The following is a 19,799-nucleotide window of genomic DNA, read 5'->3' as shown; positions in this document are numbered from 1 at the left end:
ATGGAACTATGGAATCCCCTATCACTACTGCAGTCACCTTCTCCCCCTTTTCCCTTTTGAACCATAGTGCCAGAGACCCAGTCAATACAGCTTTCCCCGCTGGGTTGTTCCCCCCCACAACAGTATCCAAAATGGTATATTTATTATTGAGGGGGGACAGCCACAGGGGTACTCTGCACTGGATTCCCATTTCTTTTCTCTCTCCTGACAAGTCACCTGGGTACTTGCTTCCTGCAAATCAGGGTGACTACCTCCCTGTAGCTCCCACCAATCACCTCCTCAGTTTCCTATATGAGCCAAAGGTCATCAAGGTGCAGCTCCAGTTCCTTAACCCGTTTTCTGAGGAACTGCTGCTCGGTGCACCTGGTGCAGATGTGGAGGTCTCCCAGAGTTCTCACATCTCACACAAAAAACACAACACAGCCCCCGGAGCCATTCTCACTGCTCTATGTAGTAATAGAATTAGAAAGAAAAATGAAGAAGAAGAAGCTGAGCAGATACTTACCTTGCCCATGTCTGTTTTCACCGAAGCCTGATAAGCCAAAGCCACCCGAGTCTAACATTGGCCCACTCACACAATGGCCACTCTGCTTGTTCCTGCCTTATTTGCCCTTTTATTAAAAACTGCAACTCCTACTGTTTTTGATGAAAGCACTCTGAGAAGCATTTGGAATTTGTCAAAGTAATTCAGGTAAGTTTAAAAATAAAATCCAATGCCTTTAAACTTTTCTTGTCTTTAAATATTTCAAAACAAATTTACAACTATTTCATTAAAACTGTGCCCCAATTCTTGATTACTCCACTGAGGGAGACATATTTTGTTTCCACTTCATCAAGGCCCTTCATAATTTTATTCTCCTTAGTTACATCTCTTCTCTGTTGTTGACAACATCAGCATTGCAATACCTTTGCAACTGTCCTCCACACCCATCATAGTTCCATTGCATTCTTCCTGTTTCTTTTATATTTTTAGTGCCCTAACACCCAGCACAATTAGATGAGCTAATTTTGACAATGGAGCATTCACTTACTGAGGGAGCAGAGATTCTCGGATGAGGGACAGCCATTTGTTGTTTGTAGCAAGATACTCCTCTTTCTCTCCCAACATGGTCTCATGGTTTGCCACAACAGATACGGTTTCTGACAGCAATCGCAAGCTAAAGATCCGCCACTCCACTTCAAAAGTGCAGGCACATAAAAAGGAGATAATAAAAAGTCAGAAAACATGTAAGGCAGAGGTGATGGGAAATTTAATGACTACTGCACTTCATTTCTGGTCGTCCTTACCATTCTGACTAAGCACCAGAGACACTAAGGGAGGGAGAACACAGTCAACAATCTGAAAAGCAGAAACAAGCAAAGATTAAAGGAAAATGTGTGGCTAATTTGACTATATTAACTCAAATATAACACATTGGAAAGAATTGCCTTTACTTTGATGTATCTTGGCCAATTTTCATTGACATTTGTTCTTCTTTTCCTCAAAGATGCAGCCTCTTGCTGAGATATGATTTCACAGATCCTTACTCAATTGGGCACTGGTGTCATAAAGTCGTACAGCACAGGAGCAGGGCCTTTGGTCTAACTGGCCCATGCTAACCAAGATTCCCATCTGATGATAACATGGCATAGTCACTGCCAGAAGTGACTCTGTGAGGGCAAACTGTAACTGAACCTTCTTTCACAAACACAAGAACACTATTGCACTTTGGCAACCAGATAACAATTAGGAACAGTCGACATTCCTAGACTGCATCCACACTCATTGGTGGGAGCTCTTACACCATCCAACCTGCATCTGTTCCAAAACAAAGGCAAGGCTTGCCAATCTATACTCAGCTGTAGGCTTCATCACAGTATGGAGTTGTTCTTTTTGGAATGAAAGTATGATTCAATTGTGCTGTAACAAATAATCACAGCCTCACTGATCAACCTTAACCCTTTGAAGAGTCAAACAGGAACTGTGAAGCACTCTCTTCAAATTCAGATCCCTCCAAAGACTCATCTTCATTTTATCATTGCTTCATGGAAGCCATGCTGCTAAAACAGTCAAGTTCAGTGAAGTCCAGTGTCAAACGAGGCTCCACCATTGCCCCACTGCCACACCTAACTGTCAACAAAACTATCCAGGCCGTATAGCTAACCTTTAGCACTAATGAGAAATTGTTTAACTTGCAGCAACTACATTCCAGAACCAAGATTATTCAAACCTCGGTAGTTAAATCACAGTATGCAGACTATGTCTTGGACACAAAGGCTGACCTTCAAGCCAACTTCGTCCCTACTCTTCTGGTCATATCTGAAGGAGTAGTGAAGGCAAAGATCCACATCACAGTTAAAAGGTATATAGATGAGTTCCTAAAGTGTGAATTCTAGATGACAGGTTAAACAACCTATTATTCTGCCCTTTCAACAGGAGTACTGTACTATAGAATCCCAAAAGCAGCTCTATGTAACAGCAAATCAACGAGTACCACTCCCACCCTTCGACAATTCTTTCTTTCATTAGCTGTGAACTACAGTAAAAATTTTTGTTGGTAATTTTCTTTATGACAGTCTCATTACCTTAAATAAACATTTTTTGATATAATAATTTTCTCTCAGCAAGGTTATATCAAACTCAAATGCTGGTATGGCTCAATTTTTAAAAAAAGGGATGAGGTAAATGCAACACACATCAAAGTTGCTGGTGAACACAGCAGGCCAGGTAGCATCTGTAGGAAGAGGTACAGTCGACGTTTCAGGCTGAGACCCTTCGTCAGGACTAACTGAAGGAAGAGCTAGTAAGAGATTTGAAAGGGGGAGGGGGAGATCCAAAATGATAGAAGAAGACAGGAGGGGGAGGGATGGAGCCAAGAGCTAGACAGGTGATTGGCAAAGGGGATATGAGACGATCATGGGACAAGAAGCCCAGGGAGAAGGAAACGGGAGCGGGGGGAAAACCCAGAGGATGGGCAAGGGGTAAAGTCAGAGGGACAGAGGGAGAAAAAGGAGAGTGAGAGAAAGAATGTGTGTATGTAAATAATGGATGGGGTACGAGGGGGAGGTGGGACATTAGCGGAAGTTAGAGAAGTCAATGTTCATGCCATCAGGTTGGAGGCTACCCAGACTGAATATAAGGTGTTTTTGTATGTGTTGCTTGGATTTCCAGCATCTGCAGATTTTCTCTTGTTTGCGATTAGATTATTACTCTGGGAAAACTCTTCCAGGGATGCCTACCTTGAAGAAGTTTAAATCTTTCCTTCGACGGGAGTTCAGTGAAACCCTCTCTCACCGCTCCCCCACTGTGATTCCTGCTGACCGCGAGCTTACCCAGACCCACTGCTCTCCTTGCCCACCTATCACCTCCCTCTGGAGCTCCTTCCCCCTTTTTCTTTCTTCCATGGCCTTCTGTCTCTTTCACCAATCAACTTCCCAGCTCTTTACTTCATCCCCACCCCCCCAGGTTTCACCTGTCACCTGGTGTTTCTCTCTCCTCTTCTCCACCTTTTAATTCTACTCCTCAGCTTTTTTCCTCCAGTTCTACCTAAGAGTTTCGGCCCGAAATGTCAACCGTACCCCTCTCCATGGATGCTGCCTGGCCCGCTGAGTTCCTCCAGCATTTTTGTGTGTGTTGCTCGGATTTCCAGCATCTGCAGATTTTCTCTTGTTTGTGCCTGAAGTAGTGTGTCTGTTTTGGAAGTTGCTGTGAAATTATGCTTTGAATGCACATGAAGTTGCACCAGATGGGTTACAATCACAATAGAAATTAGAAATGGGATATCTATAACCTAATGCAAACACCATGTCCGAGGATTATAGACCAAACAGGAAGGACTACTGTTGATAATTCTGAAGGGAGCTGCTTGTGTTCAGCTATTCACTGACAAGTATGCTGATCCTCAGTGAATCTAGGTTGAACTCCAACATTCGTCCTTTCATTTATTATCTTGAGTATTCTGGTTCTTGACTCAGCATTGGAAGCAATCTTTCATTTCTTTGTCTATTAAAAATGTGTATAATCATTGTCTCATCAAATCTCTCAAACTTCTCCGCTTGGAGGAGAACAATCTAAAATTTCTCCAGTTACTGAATACTTCTGACTTAAAATATTCCAATCCAGCTGCCATTTGGTCAGCCTTTCAAGGAGAGCTGCATGGGTGTACTGGGACTACAGACAGAGCACTGGTGGGGAGCTCTTTGGCTAAGCTGAGTGAGTTGAAGAGGGTTTGGACAAGTAGAACTCCTTGAGACAGAGAAGAAGGATGAAGTGAATGCATGGTGTTACATGGTAGGTAATAAGAAGCAGACTGAATGAGAGGAACAAAAAGTCTATCAATAATACTCCTGCAAAAAGTCAAAGCCGAGGAAAATGGTGTTTACGAGCCAACTTCAAAGGTTGTTCATTTGAATACACAGATTATCTGCAACAAGATAAGTAAACTGGTTTCTAAAGCAGAGAATAAACATCTCAGAGACATCATTGACTAAGGCTGGACAAATCAGGATAAGGGAGATAATTTAAAATAGAGATATTTTAATATTTTAATAATATGAGGAAAATGCATTTAATTGACCCCAATAATAACTCATAATAGTCACCAGAAAACATTTCTCTCACATAGTTTAGCACCTGATTTCGACTCAGTTACTCGTGTAGAACAACCATCTTAGAAATTACCTGATAGAATTTAATATAAAATCCAGTTGTACAGCATACTTTGAGAATTCCTGTGCTGCTGCTACAAAAAGCTAATTTTCTTAGCATTTATAACCTTTGATGTATGCCCTTGACAACAATAAACTTGAACCTATTGGGAAATTCTATCAGCCTCTATTTATACAATTTAAAACATAGAAAAAGAACAGCTCTTTGACCTTCAATATTGAACTAATTAAACTAGTAATTAAATGCCGAATTAAACTAATCCCTTCTACGTACACAATGCCAATATCCTTCCATTCTCTACACATTCATGTGTCCCTCTAAGAGCCTTTTAAACCCATTTTGTCACATTTCCCTCCACTACTACCCCTGGCAGTAAATTCCAAGCACCCAACTATGTAAAAAGGTTTGCCCCATACATGCCCTTTCAACTTAAATGCATGCCCTTTAGTTTTCAACCTTTTCACTCTGGAGAAAAGATACCAGTTGCCTCCTCTACCTATGCCTCTCATAATCTTATAAATTTAGAATCTTTTAATCAGGTTTCCCATTAGATTATGAAACTCCAGAGAAAATAAGCTAAGTTTGTCCATATGCTCTCTAATCCAAGCAGCGTCCTGGTAAACCTCTTCTGCACTCTCTTCATGATCGTCACATCATTCCTATAATGGAATAAGAATTCAATGTAATACTCCATATATGGTCCAATCAAAATTTTATAAATCTGCAACATATATTCATGACTAATAATTGCATGCATGCCATATGCTTTTTCTACCACCCCATCAACTTGTGCAGCCACTTTCAGGAAGCTGTCAAATTGGACTCAACGACTCTTTCAAAATCAACACTGATCTGCCATTAACTGTATTCTGACCCTTTACAGTTGATTTCCCAAAGTGCAAAACCTCACACTTGCCAAGATTAAGCTCCGTGTGCCACTTCTCTGGTCTATATCTGCAAAAGACACATTTCTGATTGCATACTTTGGCAAGCTTCTACACTATCCACACCACTACCAATCTTTGCATCATCTGTTAACTTCCCAATAACCCATCCATGCTTTCATTTACATATAACAACAAAGGTCCCAGTATGGATCCTGTGGGACTTCACTAGTCACGGACCTCCAGTTGGAAAAAGTTCACCAACCACAGCCAAGTCACTGCAGATACCATGCATCTTATTTTCAGCGAGCCCACCATGAGGGACCTTGTCAAATGCCGTACTAAGATCAATGCAGACAACATCTGTCGTTCATCACCTTCATCATTCAAATAAACATGCATAGAATGCATGTGCATTCATGGGTGCATTTGCATCTAGTCAATTGATTTACAAAACACCAGTGCAGGAACTGGATTAGTCTAATGTGAGGACATGACTCTTATCAATCGGAAGACAAGAATTTTACTAAAGGATGCCATTCTATTCAGATGCAGTTTCCTTAAGAACTCTTGCCATAATAAATCACAATAACTTGCACTCATAAATCAAAGTATTGAGTATAGGAGTTGGGATGTTATGGGGAGGTTGTATAAGACATTGGTGAGGCCAAATTTGGAGTATTATGTACTGTTCTGGTCACCTAACTATAGGAAGGATATCAGTAAGATTGAAAGAGTGCAGAGAAGATTTACTAGGATGTTGCTGGGTCTTCAGGAGTTGAGTTACCGGGAAAGATTGAACAGGTTAGGACTTTATTCCTTGGAGCATAGAAGAATGAAGAGAGATTTGATAGAGGTTTACAAAATTATGAGGGGTAGACAGAGTAAATGTGAATAGGCTCTTTCCACTTACATTAGGAGAAATAACGAGAGGACATGGCTTTAGGGTGAAAGGGGAAAGGGGGAACATTAGGGGGAATTTCTTCACTCAGAGAGTGGTGGGAGTGTGGAATGAGCTGCCATCTGACATGGTAAATGCGGGCTCACTCAAGTTTTAAGAATAAATTGGATAGGTACATGGATGGGAGAGGTCTGGAAAATTATGGACTGGATGCAGGTCAATGGGACTAGCGGAATAATGTTTTGGCACAGACTAGAAGGGCCAAATGGCCTGTTTTCTGTGCTGTAGTGTTCTATGGTTCTAATAAAAATGCACAGAAGCAAAGTTGATTGCCAAAGTATAAGGTGCAAAATTAGGTTTTAATGCATACTATAACTTTTCAAAATATGTGTATTAGATACTACACTCCCAAAGCCTTGAACAAATCATTGTAGGAACCCAGCACAGAGCCCATTCAGTGTATGCCACTTCATGTTAAAGAACTCTCAGATGACTGCAGATAGGAATGTTATGCTGAGTGTGACATTGTGCACGGCAAGAAGAGTTGCTGCCACACAGCTCCTGCAACCTAGGTTCAATCCTCAACTTCAACGCACATTCTCAGTGTGATCACATGGGGTTTCCCTGGGTCTTCTCACATCCCAAGGACACACGGTTTGGTAGATTAATTTGCTACTGTAGATTACCACTAATCAGTAGGTGAGCGGTAAAATTTGGGGGAGTTAACCAGAATATCAGAATCAGAATCAGATTTATTATCACCAGCATGTGACATGAAATCTGTTAACTTAGCAGCAGCAGTTCAATGCAATGCATAATACAGCAGAGAGAGAAAAAAAACTAAATAAAACAAAATAATAAATAAACAAGTAAATCAATTACGTATATTGAATAGATTATTAAAAATGTGCAAAAACAGAAATACTATATATTAAAAAAGTGAGGTAGTGTCCAAAGCTTCAAAGTGCATTTAGGAATTGGAGGGCAGAGGGGAAGAAGCTGTTCCTGAATCGCTGAGTGTGTGCCTTCAGGCTTCTGTATCTCCTACCTGATGGTAACAGTGAGAAAAGAGCATGCCCTGGGTGCTGGAGGTCCTTAATAATAGATGCTGCCTTTCTGAGACACCGCTCCCTAAAGATGTCCTGAGTACTTTGTAGGCTACTGCCCAAGATGGAGCTGACTAGATCTGCATCTTCTTTCAGTCCTGTGCAGTAGCCTCTCCATTCTAGACAGTGATGCAGCCTGTCAGAATGCTCTCCACGATACAACTATAGAAGTTTTTGAGTGTGTTTGTGAACATGACAAATTGCTTCAAACTTCTAATAAAGTATAGCCGCTCTCTTGCCCTCTTTATGACTACATCAATGTGTTGGGACCAGGTTAGATCCTCAGAGATCTTGACACCCAGGAACTTGAAGCTGCTCACTTTCTCCACTTTTCTTTTGGCGCGTGCCTGTGTGCTTGCGAGTCTGTGCTGACGTCTCTTTCATGGCTTTTACAAGGTGTGGAGTGAGAGAGAGACTGTGTGGCGTGCCACTCCTCACACAGACATTTTCGCAGTATTTTTCCCTTTATTTGATGAGGTTGAGTTGTGATGGAAAGCGTATTTGGGAGCAGACCCGAATAGTTTAGAACCCGGGAACCTCCGCTCCCGGGTCCGGCACCGATGTCATTACGCCACCAGCTGGCTCACTCTCTCTACTTCTGATCCCTCTATGAGGATTGGTATGTGTTCCTTCGTCTTACCCTTCCTGAAGTCCACAATCAGCTCTTTCGTCTTACTGACACTGAGTGCCAGGTTGTTGCTGTGACACCACTCCACTAGTTGGCATATCTCACTCCTGTACACCCTCTCATCACCATCTGAGATTATACCAACAATGGTTGTATTGTCAGCAAATTTGTAGATGGTATTTGAACTATGCGTAGCCACACAGTCATGTGTATACAGACAGTAGAGCAGTGGGCCAAGCACACACCCCTGAGGTGCACCAGTGTTGATCGTCAGCGAAGAGGATATGTTATCACCAATCCGCATAGACTGTGGTCTTCCAGTTAGGAAGTCAAGGATCCAATTACAAAGGGAGGTACAGAGGCCCAGGTTGTGCAACTTCTCAATCAGGATTGTGGGAATGATGGTATTAAATGCTGAGCTATAGTCGATTAGCAGCATCCTGACGTAGATGTTTGTGTTGTCTAGGTGGTCTAAAGCCATGTGAAGAGCCATGGAGATTATTAAGACCAGTGTAAAATGGGTGAATCAAAGTGCCCAATCTCAATAGACAATAGACAATAGGTGCAGGAGTAGGCCATTCGGCCCTTTGAACCAGCACCACCATTCACTGTGATCATGGCTGATCGTCCACAAGTACCCTGTTCCTGCCTTCTCCCCATATCCCTTAACTCCACTATCTTTAAGAGCTTCTATCTACTTCTTGAAAGAATCCAGAGAATTGGCCTCCACTGTCTTCTGAGGCAGAGCATTCCACAGATCCACAACCCTCTGTGTGAAAAAGTTTCACATTCCTGAGTGTGGGGCTCAGGATCTACCCTGTGCCCAACACAATGATGCAATTACAAAGAAGGTGTTACTACGTTAGGAGTTTGAGGAGATTTGGTATGTAACCAAAGACTTTGGCAAATCTCTACAGATGTACTGTGGAGAGCATTTTAACAGGTTACACCGCTGCCTGGTATGGAGTGGCCACTGCACAGGTTTGGAAAGCTGCAGAAAATTGTTCAGTCAGCTCCACCACAGGCACTAGCCTCCTCAAGTTTGAGGACACCTTCAGAAGGCAATGTCTCAAAAAGGTATCATCCATTATTAAGGATCCGCACCATCCAGGACATGCTTCCTTTTCATTGCTACCATCACGGAGGAGTTACAGGAGCCTGAAAACACACACTCAACATCTCAGGAATAGCTTCTTCCTCTCCGCCATCAGATTTCTGAACAGACAATGAACCCATGTACATTACCTCACTATCCTGTCTCTCTTTTTGCACTACTTATTTAATATAATTTTATATATATATTTCTTACTGTAATTTATAGTGTTTTTTTATATATTGCACTGTACTGATGCCCCAAAACAACAAATGTCATGACATATGCAAGTGATATTAAACCTGATTCTAAAACTGAAATCTATCAAATTTTGAAAGACCTAGATAGAGTGGACATGAGAGAATGTCCTACAGAAAGGGAATCTAGAACCAGAGGGCACAACTTCAGAATAGAAGAACATCCCTTTAGAACAGAGATAACAAGGAATTTCTTCAGGGAGTGGATGATGAATCTGTGGACTTCATTGACTTAGAGGCCAAGTTATTGAGTATATTGAAAGTTTGATAAGTTCTTGATTAGTCGGGGCATCAAAAGTTATGAGGAGAAGGCAGGAGAATGGGGTTGAGTGGAATAACAAATCAGCCAAGTTGGAATGGCGGAGCAGGCAGCCTAATTCTGCTATGTTGATTTGTCTCGATTATGACTCAAATATTCTCCTCTCCAATCTTCATCCCCATAAAAATGTCTGCTCACACATATCTCTGGTGTCAGCCGTGAAACACGCCACGTCTGTTCTCCTCAATTGCTCTTGTTATTCAGATATCTCAAATTTAAGTTTCACCCAAAGATCTGTGGCTCTGTTTTGGTTCAACTATGTAAATCTCTCCATTCCCATAGCCCTGTAAGTACTCCCAATTCCTTCAACTCTGGGCTTCTGCCACCTGCACCACTGGGCAATTTTGATTTGAAGTAAGTTGGGGCGGCTTGCAGATAAACACTGAGCTGAACTGAATTTGCCTGGACTCTTTCCATTTTGTGTTTGATATTCTGTGCTCTTTCGCTCTTTTGTTATTTGCACCATTTTGTTTTGCACGTGGGGTGTGGTTTTGATGTTTTTTCTTTGAACGGTTCCATAGCTTTCTTTGTTTTGTGGATATCTGTGGGTAAGATGAATGTCAGGGTTGTATATTGCACACTTACTGGGGTACACATTTGGTCCATGATGACAGACAAGAAAAATTCGGTTATCTCCACTGCCCTGTTTATTGCGACAAGCACAGTAACAGACCAAGCTCAAAGACCCAGGGAGAGAACTACTCAGTCACAGACAGATGGGAGAGCTGATTATAACACACCCTGGTTGCAATCAGGGTGACCCACCAACACCCAAGTGAACAACTGTATAACAAACTAAAATGCAACAATAAATGAACTTGAACATGTCATCATAATTCCATGAACACATTTTATAACAGAACAACTAGTAGCACTGCTCAGCTGGCACTAGGTTGAGGAGGCATCATGGCGAGGTGCACCTCTGTCTTGGTGGAGCTCCACCTGTTGTACCATGTGGCAAGTATGTCTTGTGCCAGGTAAGGCTCCAGGTGTCTGGTAGAGTTGTTTCTGGGGAGTTTCAGGATGGGTCTTGTGGCTTTAATTGCTGGGGCCCGTTGGTCTTCCTCCTTCTCCGGCGGCTTTGCTGGTGCTTCCACGTTGCCCGTCATCCCAGCATCGTGGGTTCCCCACCACAGGTGGGTGATGCACACCGCCATATCCCCTGGGTTGAGGAGCCTAGGTACACATGCTCCGTCGGAGTTCCCTGGGAAGGTACGATGCTCGGACCCTAGATTTTCCGACTCTGGGTCGGTTTTCCTGGCCTAGCCTGGGAGTGCAGGGGATGCATACCCTTTGGTCCCTTGACTTATTCCCTGGATCTTAAGGTGCTCCATCTGATGTCGTAGCTCTTCAATTTCACCATCAATTTCTAATCCCACTCCTGACACCGATGTGGCAAGCATTGGTTCATGATGACAGAGGAGAAGAACGCGTTTATCTCCAGTGCTGTTTTTATTGCGACAAGCACAATAACAGCCCAAGCACAAAGACCCGGGGAGAGAACCAATCAGTCACGTACAAACAGGGATGGTGATTATTCCACACCCTGGTTACAGTCAGGTTGACCCACAAACACCCAAGGGAACCTGAGTGAAAATTTAACAATAAGTGAACTTGAACATCTCACCATAATTCCACGAATGCATTTTAAAACAAGAACAGTGCCTATGAGGAAAATCCATGTGTCCTGGCCTTCTAGCAAGCAAAGCTTCAGTAACCTATAGAAAGGGTATACAACTTCATTCCTGACCTGTGAATTGGTATCCTGTTTACCTGCACTGAAAATATTTTTATTTGCGTGGAGTACCTTATCACATATAGAAAATCAAAATATCTTTCGGTAACAAAATTGATATAATGTAAATAAAGTCTGTTCAAGTCAAGGCAAGTCAAGTTGCTTTTTATTGTCATTTTGACCATAAGCTGCTGGTACAGTACACAGTAAAAACAGAACAACGTTCCTCCAGGACCCTGGTGATACATGAAACAACACCAAAACTACACTAGACTACAGACCTGCACAGGACTGCATAAAGTGCACAAAACAGTGCAGGCACTACAATAAATAATAAATAAGACAATAGGCACAGTCGAGGACAAATTACAATATAATAATAAATGATGTAGATGTCAGTCTAGACTCTGAGTATTGAGGAGTCTGATGGCTTGGGGGAAGAAACTGTTGCAGAGTCTGGTTGTGAGAGTCCGAATGCTTCGGTACCTTTTGCCAGATGGCAGGAGGGAGAAGAGTTTGTATGAGGGATACCTGGGGCCCTTCATAATACTGTTGGCTTTACGGGTGCAGCGTGTGGTTTAAATGTCTGTAATGGCGGGAAGAGAGACCTGATGATCCCTTCAGCTGACCTCACTATCCGCTGCAGGGTCTTGCGATCCGAAACGGTGCAATTTCCGAACCAGGCAGTGAAGCAGCTGCTCAGGATGCTCTCAATACAGCCTCTGTAGAATGTGGTGAGGGTGGGGGGGTGGGAGATGGACTTTTCTCAGCCTTCGCAGAAAGTACAGATGCTGCTGGGCTTTCTTGGCTATGGAGCTGGTGTTGAGGGACCAGGTGAGATTCTCCACCAGGTGAACACCAAGAAATTTGGTGCTCTTAATGGTCTTAACAATCTTCCTGTGTGCCTCACTAAAACAAAACTGTCAAGTTGTGTTAATTTGTGTCACAGTTGAATCTTTGTTTTAGAATATTCTACCCCTCACTTGTTGGTTTCCTTTCAGGTCCCAGACAATAACTTGGCAGAACTATTTTTACCCCACAGATGAATGTATGAAAAATAAGGTATTAAGCCTCTCTGAAGTTTGGCAGCAACTTCAAAGTGATGTTGCTGATCAAAGAATCATGATAACACTGGTCAGTCAAGCACACATTGAGTAGATTGAACAGTGTTGTGACAGAGAGAATTCGGTGGGGGATGGTGGGAGAAGCAAACAGCCATGTTTACTGAGAAGAACTTGCTGGAGAGGAGAAAAGATTTGATTACCCTCAGCACTGTTCCTTGACAATATTTGTGCCCTGTCTAATCATTTGTTGCATTTGATCAAAAAGTAAATAAAATTATTTTTCATGATGCAGTAACCTAAATTCTCTCTGAATGGGAGGTTTCATAACTTTCTGTTATCTTATGAAACCCCTTTTTACTAGGCATCTCTAAAGATGTGGCTTGGTAGCCCCTGGCTAACAGCCACCAGACTCAGCATTAAGGGAACCACCTTTCTCTAACTCTATACGTCTAGGGTAGATATGACTTGGGTCCGGTCAAATCCATGAGGTTGTCTTGCACACCCAAACCCCGGTTTGTGAGCATATTGTGATTTACTACTCCATGCAATCATCTCCTGCAAGATACAACAAATTGTACACTGCATACAATTATAAAGAAAGTATATTTATGAATGTTAACTTACGCAGTTATTACCAGAGCATTACACTTACCAATTGATCATTTTGTTCCTTTGCCAAATTTTCTACAGTTCTTTGAGAGTGAAATAAACTGGGTAGATAAAGAGGATGGATAGATCATCTTGTCATCTTTCCTGATCAACAAGAAGTCAGGAAAGACATCCCAATTTACAAGCAGCAAGGCTGTGGGAGCGTGCAGTGTCCCTGCTGAAATTCTGAAACTAGTTGATTAAAAAAAAACTACAGTCACAGATTATTGCCCACATTAAGGAATGACAAGACATTCTAAGGGATCTTCGAGATGCTGTAATCATGACTGCCTTCAAGAAAGAAGACTCGTCCAACTGTGGTAACTATAGAGCTCCATGTTGCATACTACAGGGAAAGCCATTGCCACATCCACCTGAAATACCTCCTCTCAATGGCCAGAACACTGTTCTTCAAATTGCAATACCAGAAAAAGTACAGAGAGCAGCCATCAACCACTGGACATGGCCTTTCTCAACCTTACAAACATCTTGATTCCATCAACCAAGCGATAAGTGGAGCACTCTCCTCAAATTTAATCACAGAAAATTCTCTCCATTTTATACTTGCTTCTTGAAGATGTACAAGCTGTGAGTAAACCAGTGGGTCTCATCTGAATAAAAACTATAAAAGATTCCTGATGCAATCCTGAGAAACACAGGCCACCACCCCATATCTCAGGAGCCACCTCTCGATGAAGACATATATTGATGGTGGAATTACCATAATTTTGGAACGACTGAGGGAAAAGGTCCTGCACTCAGAATTGGCACAAAAGTCACTGTCTGTTGGGCAGTGGTGATCTTTGCTTTCCTCTGTGCACTTCAGATTTGCGCCATGTAGAGTTATCCTGCAGTAGGGCACAGAAACAGTCCCTTTGGCCGATCCTGTCCCTGCATCAATATTAATCCCATTCACTAGCACGGTCTCCAGCCTTCTGTGCCTTGGTGATTAGAGAGTATCTGCTTCCACTACCTCTACCACCGGGGTAGAGACGTTAGGAAAACCCATCCCTGAACAGAGGGGGTGGGATATGACACCTCCTATCAGCTACTTATAATGCAGTCCAAACATCTCTACCCTGGTGTCTCCACAACAGTTCACACCTCCAGTCATGCAAAGGTAAGACTAATAACCCTCTCATTCCCTCTACGACTCTTAACAACCTTCATGTGATTGCTCTACCTTTAAACAACTCACAGAATAAATAAGCTGGAAAACTAGCCACCATGGATCAGAATTGAAGAAGCCTTTTGGGTGAGTGATGAAATGTCTTCTAGAGAGCACATCAAGTCTAGCTGCCTTTATTTATTACTGCTTAAGACACAATGACCTGGATGACTGAGAACCTTCATAGACTTATCCTCTAGTTCAGGAGTCTGATGCTTAAGGTCTTGATCCTGATGGTATGAGTTCCGAGGCTGACCTGAGTGGTGTGGGTCCATGATGATGGAGGCTGCTTCGCTGCACAGCTTTCCATGTAGATGTGCTCAATGGTGGAGAGAGCTTCACCCGTGATTTCCACTACCTTTGTAAGATTTTCCGTTCAAGGGTGTTGGTGTTTCCATACCAGGCAGTGATACAGCCAGTCAATATACTCACCACTACACATCTATAGAAGCTTGTCAAAGTTTTAGATGTCACGCTGAATCTCTGAAACTCCTAGGGAAGTAGAGGTGCTGCCGTGTGATTTCTTCAGAATCACACTTACAAACATTTCTCATACAAATAGAGGGTGCAATAGTTTGATCTAAAATCAGTGTATTATGCTCAAACAATGGAGACTACAATGGGATGAAGGAGGATTTGGCAGTGTAGACTGGGAACACAGGCTATATGGTGGGACAGTTGAGGAACAGTGGAAGACTTTCAAGGGGATTTTTCACAGTGCTCAACAAAAGTATTTTCCAATTAAAAACAAAGTTGGGGAGAGCCAGCCTTGGATAACTAAGGAAATAAAGGAAGGCATCAAACTAAAAGCTCGTGCATACAAAGTCACCAAGAATAGAGAGAAACTGAAAGATTGGGAAAACTTTAAGAAGCAACAAAGAACCAATAAGCGAGCAATAAAGAAAGGGAAGCTAGATTATGAAAATAAACAAGCACAAAATATTAAAACAGATGGTAAAAGTTTTTATAATAAGTGGAAAAGGGTGGCTAAAGTGAACGCAGATTCCTTGGAGGACAAGAATGAGGAATTGATATTGGGTAATGTCGAAATGGTAGAGGCTTTGAATGACTATTTTATGTCGGTCTTCATGGTGGAGGACACATCTAACATGCCAAAGAGAGATGTTATGGATGCGATGTGAGGTGAGGACCTCAATACAATAGCTATCACTAAGAAGTTGGGTCTGAAAATAGATAATAAAACCCCTGGTCCTGGTGAAATGCACCCCAGGGTACTGAAATGGCAGAAGTAGTAAAGGCTTTGATGATAATTTACCAAAACTCTCTGGACTTGGGGCAGGTACTGGCAGATTGGAAGTCAGCGAATGTCCTGCCACTGTTCAAAATAAGGATGTAGGCAAAAGGCAGGTAACTATAGGCCAGGTAGTTTAACATCTGTAGTTGGGAAAATGCTTGAAGCTATCATTAAAGAAGAAATAGCGAGGCATCTGGAAAGAAATGGATCCATCAGGCAGATACAACATGGATTCAGCAAAGGCAGGTCCTGTTTGACAAACTTATGGAGTTCTTTGAAGATATAAGGAGTACAGTGGATAGAGGGGAACAAATGGGTGTTATTTACTTGGATTTCCAGAAGGATCAATAAAGTGCTGCCTAAAAGACTTATCCATAAGATAAGGATGCATAGAGTTTGGGGTGATGTATTAGCATGGATAGAGGATGGTTAACTAGTAGAAAGCAGAGAGTTGGGATACATGGGTGTTACTCTGGTTGGCAATCAGTGATGAGTGGTGTGCCGCAGGGGTCGCGATATACATTAATGATCTGAAAGAGGGGACCGAGTGTAGTGTATCTAAGTTTGCTGATGATACTAATTGAGTGGAAAAGCAAATTGTGCAGAAGATATAGAGAATTTGCAGAACGACGTAGATAGGTTAGCTGGCTGGTGGCGTAGTGGCATCAGTGCCGGACTTCGGAGTGAAGGCTCCCGAGTTCGAATCCAGCCGGCTCCTGTGCACACTTTCCATCCATGCTGGGTTGAACATCGAGCTAGCAACTCGACCTCATAAAAAAGAAATTGCCTGCTACAGAAACATCAACAGCAAAAAAGTTGATGGCCTATGCTCCCCATGAGTTGAAAGGCAATTTCTCTCTTTCTCTAAATAGGTTAATTGAGTGGGCAAGGGTCTGGCAGATGCAGTACAATGTTGGTAAATCTGACCTCATCCACTTTGGAAGGAAAAATGAAAGAGCAGATTATTATTTAAATGGTAAAATTTTGCAGCATGCTGCTGTGCAGAGGGACTTGGGAGTGCTTGTGCATGAATCACAAAAGGTTGGTTTGCAGGTGCAGCAGGCGGTCAAGAAGGCAAATGGAATGTTGGCCTTCATTGCTAGAGGGATTGAATTTCAGAGCATGGAGGTTATGCTGCAACTGTACAGGGGGACTGATGACGCCACACCTGGAGTACTGCATGCAGTTCTGGTCTCCTTACTTGAGGAAGGATATACTGGCTTGACTGGTGAGGAGGGTGGCTATACACCCTGCAGGATGAAAAACAATACCTGTCAAAGGGTGGATGAACCCTCTCGTAGGGTCAACGGCTATCTAGCAAACACGTGCCATGAAGTGCGGAAAGGGCATCGAAGCTTGGTCTGGCCATTCACTGCAACAGAACTTCCCTTAGCCATCTTGGACCCCACCATGCTGCTGGATTCGAGAGGGGACATCGAGAGGGTGGGTCTGGACCTGTGCAACCCCCTACTCCCTAAAATCCACTCACGCACACGCTGTTCCTTTCTGAGGAGTGGGGTACTGACTGAAAGGAACCATCATCATCCTATGGGATGGATAGCAAGAGAGAGACTGGCTTGGGAGGCGCTGTAGAGGAGGTTCACAAGGTTGATTCCAGAGATGAGGGGATTAGACTGTGAGGAGAGATTGAGTCACCTGGGACTATACTTGCTGGAATTCAGAAGAATGAGAGGAAATCTTATAGAAACATAAAATTACGACAGGGATAGATAGGATAAGAAAGTTATTTCCACTGGTAGGTGAGACTAGAACTAGGGGACATAGCCTTAAGATTTAGGACAGAGATGAGGAGGCACTGATTTTCCCAGAGAGGTGAATCTGTGGAATTCTCTGCCCAATGAAGCAGTGGAGGCTACCTCAGTAAATATATTTATGACAAGGCTGGAAAGATTTGTGCATAGTAGGGGAATTAAGGGCTATGGGGAAAAGGCAGGTAGGTGGAGATGAGTCCATGGCCAGATCAACCATCGAATAGTGGAGCAGGCTCAATGGCCAGTCGGCCTCCTGCTCCTGTTTCTTATGTTCTTATGTTGGGCCTGGGACAGGTCCTCTGAATTGATAACACTGAGGAATTTAAAGTTGCTGATCCTCTCCACCACTGATTCCCCGATGACCTCCAGTTTCCTACTCCTGAAGTCAATAATCAGCTTGTAAAGTTGTACCATAATTATATTCTGTTGTATGCTCAGCGAGAAAAGGCATGTATCCTGTAAGTCTTCTTCACCACCTTATTTATCTGTGCTGCCACATTCAGGTTCCTTAGATGTGTACACTGAGGTCTGTCTGTTGTTCAATGCATTCTATGGCCCTGCCACTCATTGTGTATGTCCTGCTTTTATTAAGTTTCAAAAAGTACGTCACCTGACACTAAATTCCATCTTTGATTGCTGTACCCATTTTACCAACTGATCAATATCATTCTGTCGTCAAGTCTGTTCACCTGCTTTCACATCTAAATTGTCAATATATGTATGTATGAAACTTGCACATACAGTACTGCTTACAGTTTCAGTCTTCATATTTCAGGAAAGATTGCATTAGGGTTACTTCAGAGAGGTTCACAAGAAATAAAGGGTTGATGTATGAGGAGTGGTAAACAGGAAGGACTCATTGAAATGATGAAGAATGAGAAGTGATCTTATTGAAACAAACAAGATTCTGTGAGGGATTAACAGTACGTGCTGAGAGGGTGTTTCTACTGTCAGAGTAATTGGCTGCAATAAGTAACTAGCTGTAAAGACCTCCTTTAATTAGAACTCGGCAACATTGTTTCAGAATAAGGGTTGCTTATTTCAGACGCAGGAGGAAAAGAATTTCTTCAGGAAAACTGATATTGAGACTAAAATTGTTCTGCCATATCATACTGGACACTGGAGCAGTGTCAAGGAATCAAATGGTTTTCATCTCCTTCCGTTTCTTTTGGAATCATGGAGTCACACAGCATGAGATGACACAAAGCTGGGTGACAGTGTGAAATGTGAGGAGGATGTTATGAGAATGCAGGGTGACTTGGACAGGTTGGGTGAGTGGGCAGATGCAGTTTAATGTGGATAAATGTGAGGTTATCCACTTTGGTGGCAAGAACAGGAAGGCAGATAACTATCTGAATGGTGTCAAGTTAGGAAGAGGGGAAGTACAACAAGATCTGGGTGTCCTTGTTCATCAGTCACTGAAAGTAAGCATACAGGTACAGCAGGCAGTGAAGAAAGCTAATGGCATGTTGACCTTCATAACAAGGGGAGTTGAGTATAGGAGCAAAGAGGTCCTTCTGCAGTTGTACAAGGCCCTGGTGAGACTGTGCAGTTTTGGTGTCCAAATTTGAGGAAGAACACCCTTGCTATGGAGGGAGTGCAGCGTAGGTTCACTGGGTTCCAGGGATGGCGGGAATGTCATATGTTGAAAGATTGAAGCGACTGGGCTTGTATACACTGGAATTTAGAAGGATGAGAGGGGATCTCGTTGAAACATATAAGATTATTAAGGGATTGGACACGCTAGAGGCAGGAAACATGTTCCCTATGTTGGGGGAGTCCAGAACCAGAGGCCACAGTTTAAGAATAAGGGGTAGGTCACTTAGAATTATTATTTCGTACATTATTATTGCACATTGGAAAATCATTGTGTATATTATTATTCTGTACTTCATTATTAGTCAAGTCTGCACACTGCTAAGTGTGTTTATAAATGTTGCTGCTGTAATGAAAGAATTTCTCATTCAGGATCAATAAAGTATTTGTTATTATTATTATCATCATCAATCAATCTCACTCCTGTATGCCTCCCCATTAATTCTGAAATTCTGCCAACAGTAGTTGAGTCATCAGCAAATTTATAGATGGTGTTTGTGCTGTACCTAGCCACACAGTCATTGGTGTAGGTATACAGCAGTAGCCTAAGCACACATCGTTGAGGTGTGCCAGTGTTGATTGTCAGTGAGGAAGAGAAGTTATTTCCGATCTGCACTGACTATGGTCTCCCGATGATGAAGTCAAAGATCTAGTTGCAGAGGGAGATACGGAGGCCCAGAATTTGGAGCTTGTTCATTGGTACTGAGAGAATGATGGAGATGAAG

At 42.6% G+C, this 19,799-nt stretch overlaps 1 protein-coding gene and 1 pseudogene across 8 annotated transcripts in view; one reads left to right on the top strand and one right to left on the bottom strand.

Annotated features, from left to right (window-relative positions):
- Positions 1 to 19,799, bottom strand: part of ulk4 (unc-51 like kinase 4) — a 702,256-nt gene that overhangs the window by 271,722 nt on the left and 410,735 nt on the right. For all 8 annotated transcript variants that reach the window (XM_072283788.1, XM_072283790.1, XM_072283793.1 and 5 more), the window contains 2 exons: positions 1,288 to 1,339; positions 1,032 to 1,176 (listed from right to left, as the gene is read on the bottom strand). In XM_072283788.1, coding sequence (XP_072139889.1) covers positions 1,032 to 1,176; positions 1,288 to 1,339 — 197 coding nt within the window. The remainder of the gene's footprint in view (positions 1 to 1,031; positions 1,177 to 1,287; positions 1,340 to 19,799) is intronic.
- Positions 11,023 to 19,799, top strand: part of LOC140212672 (UBX domain-containing protein 6 pseudogene) — a 68,915-nt pseudogene continuing 60,138 nt past the window's right edge.

This window comes from Mobula birostris, chromosome 19 (genome assembly GCF_030028105.1).
Source record: "Mobula birostris isolate sMobBir1 chromosome 19, sMobBir1.hap1, whole genome shotgun sequence".
Taxonomy (NCBI): Eukaryota; Metazoa; Chordata; class Chondrichthyes; order Myliobatiformes; family Myliobatidae; genus Mobula; species Mobula birostris.
Note: the sequence above shows the minus strand (reverse complement) of the source record. Positions and strands in the feature narration are given on the sequence as shown.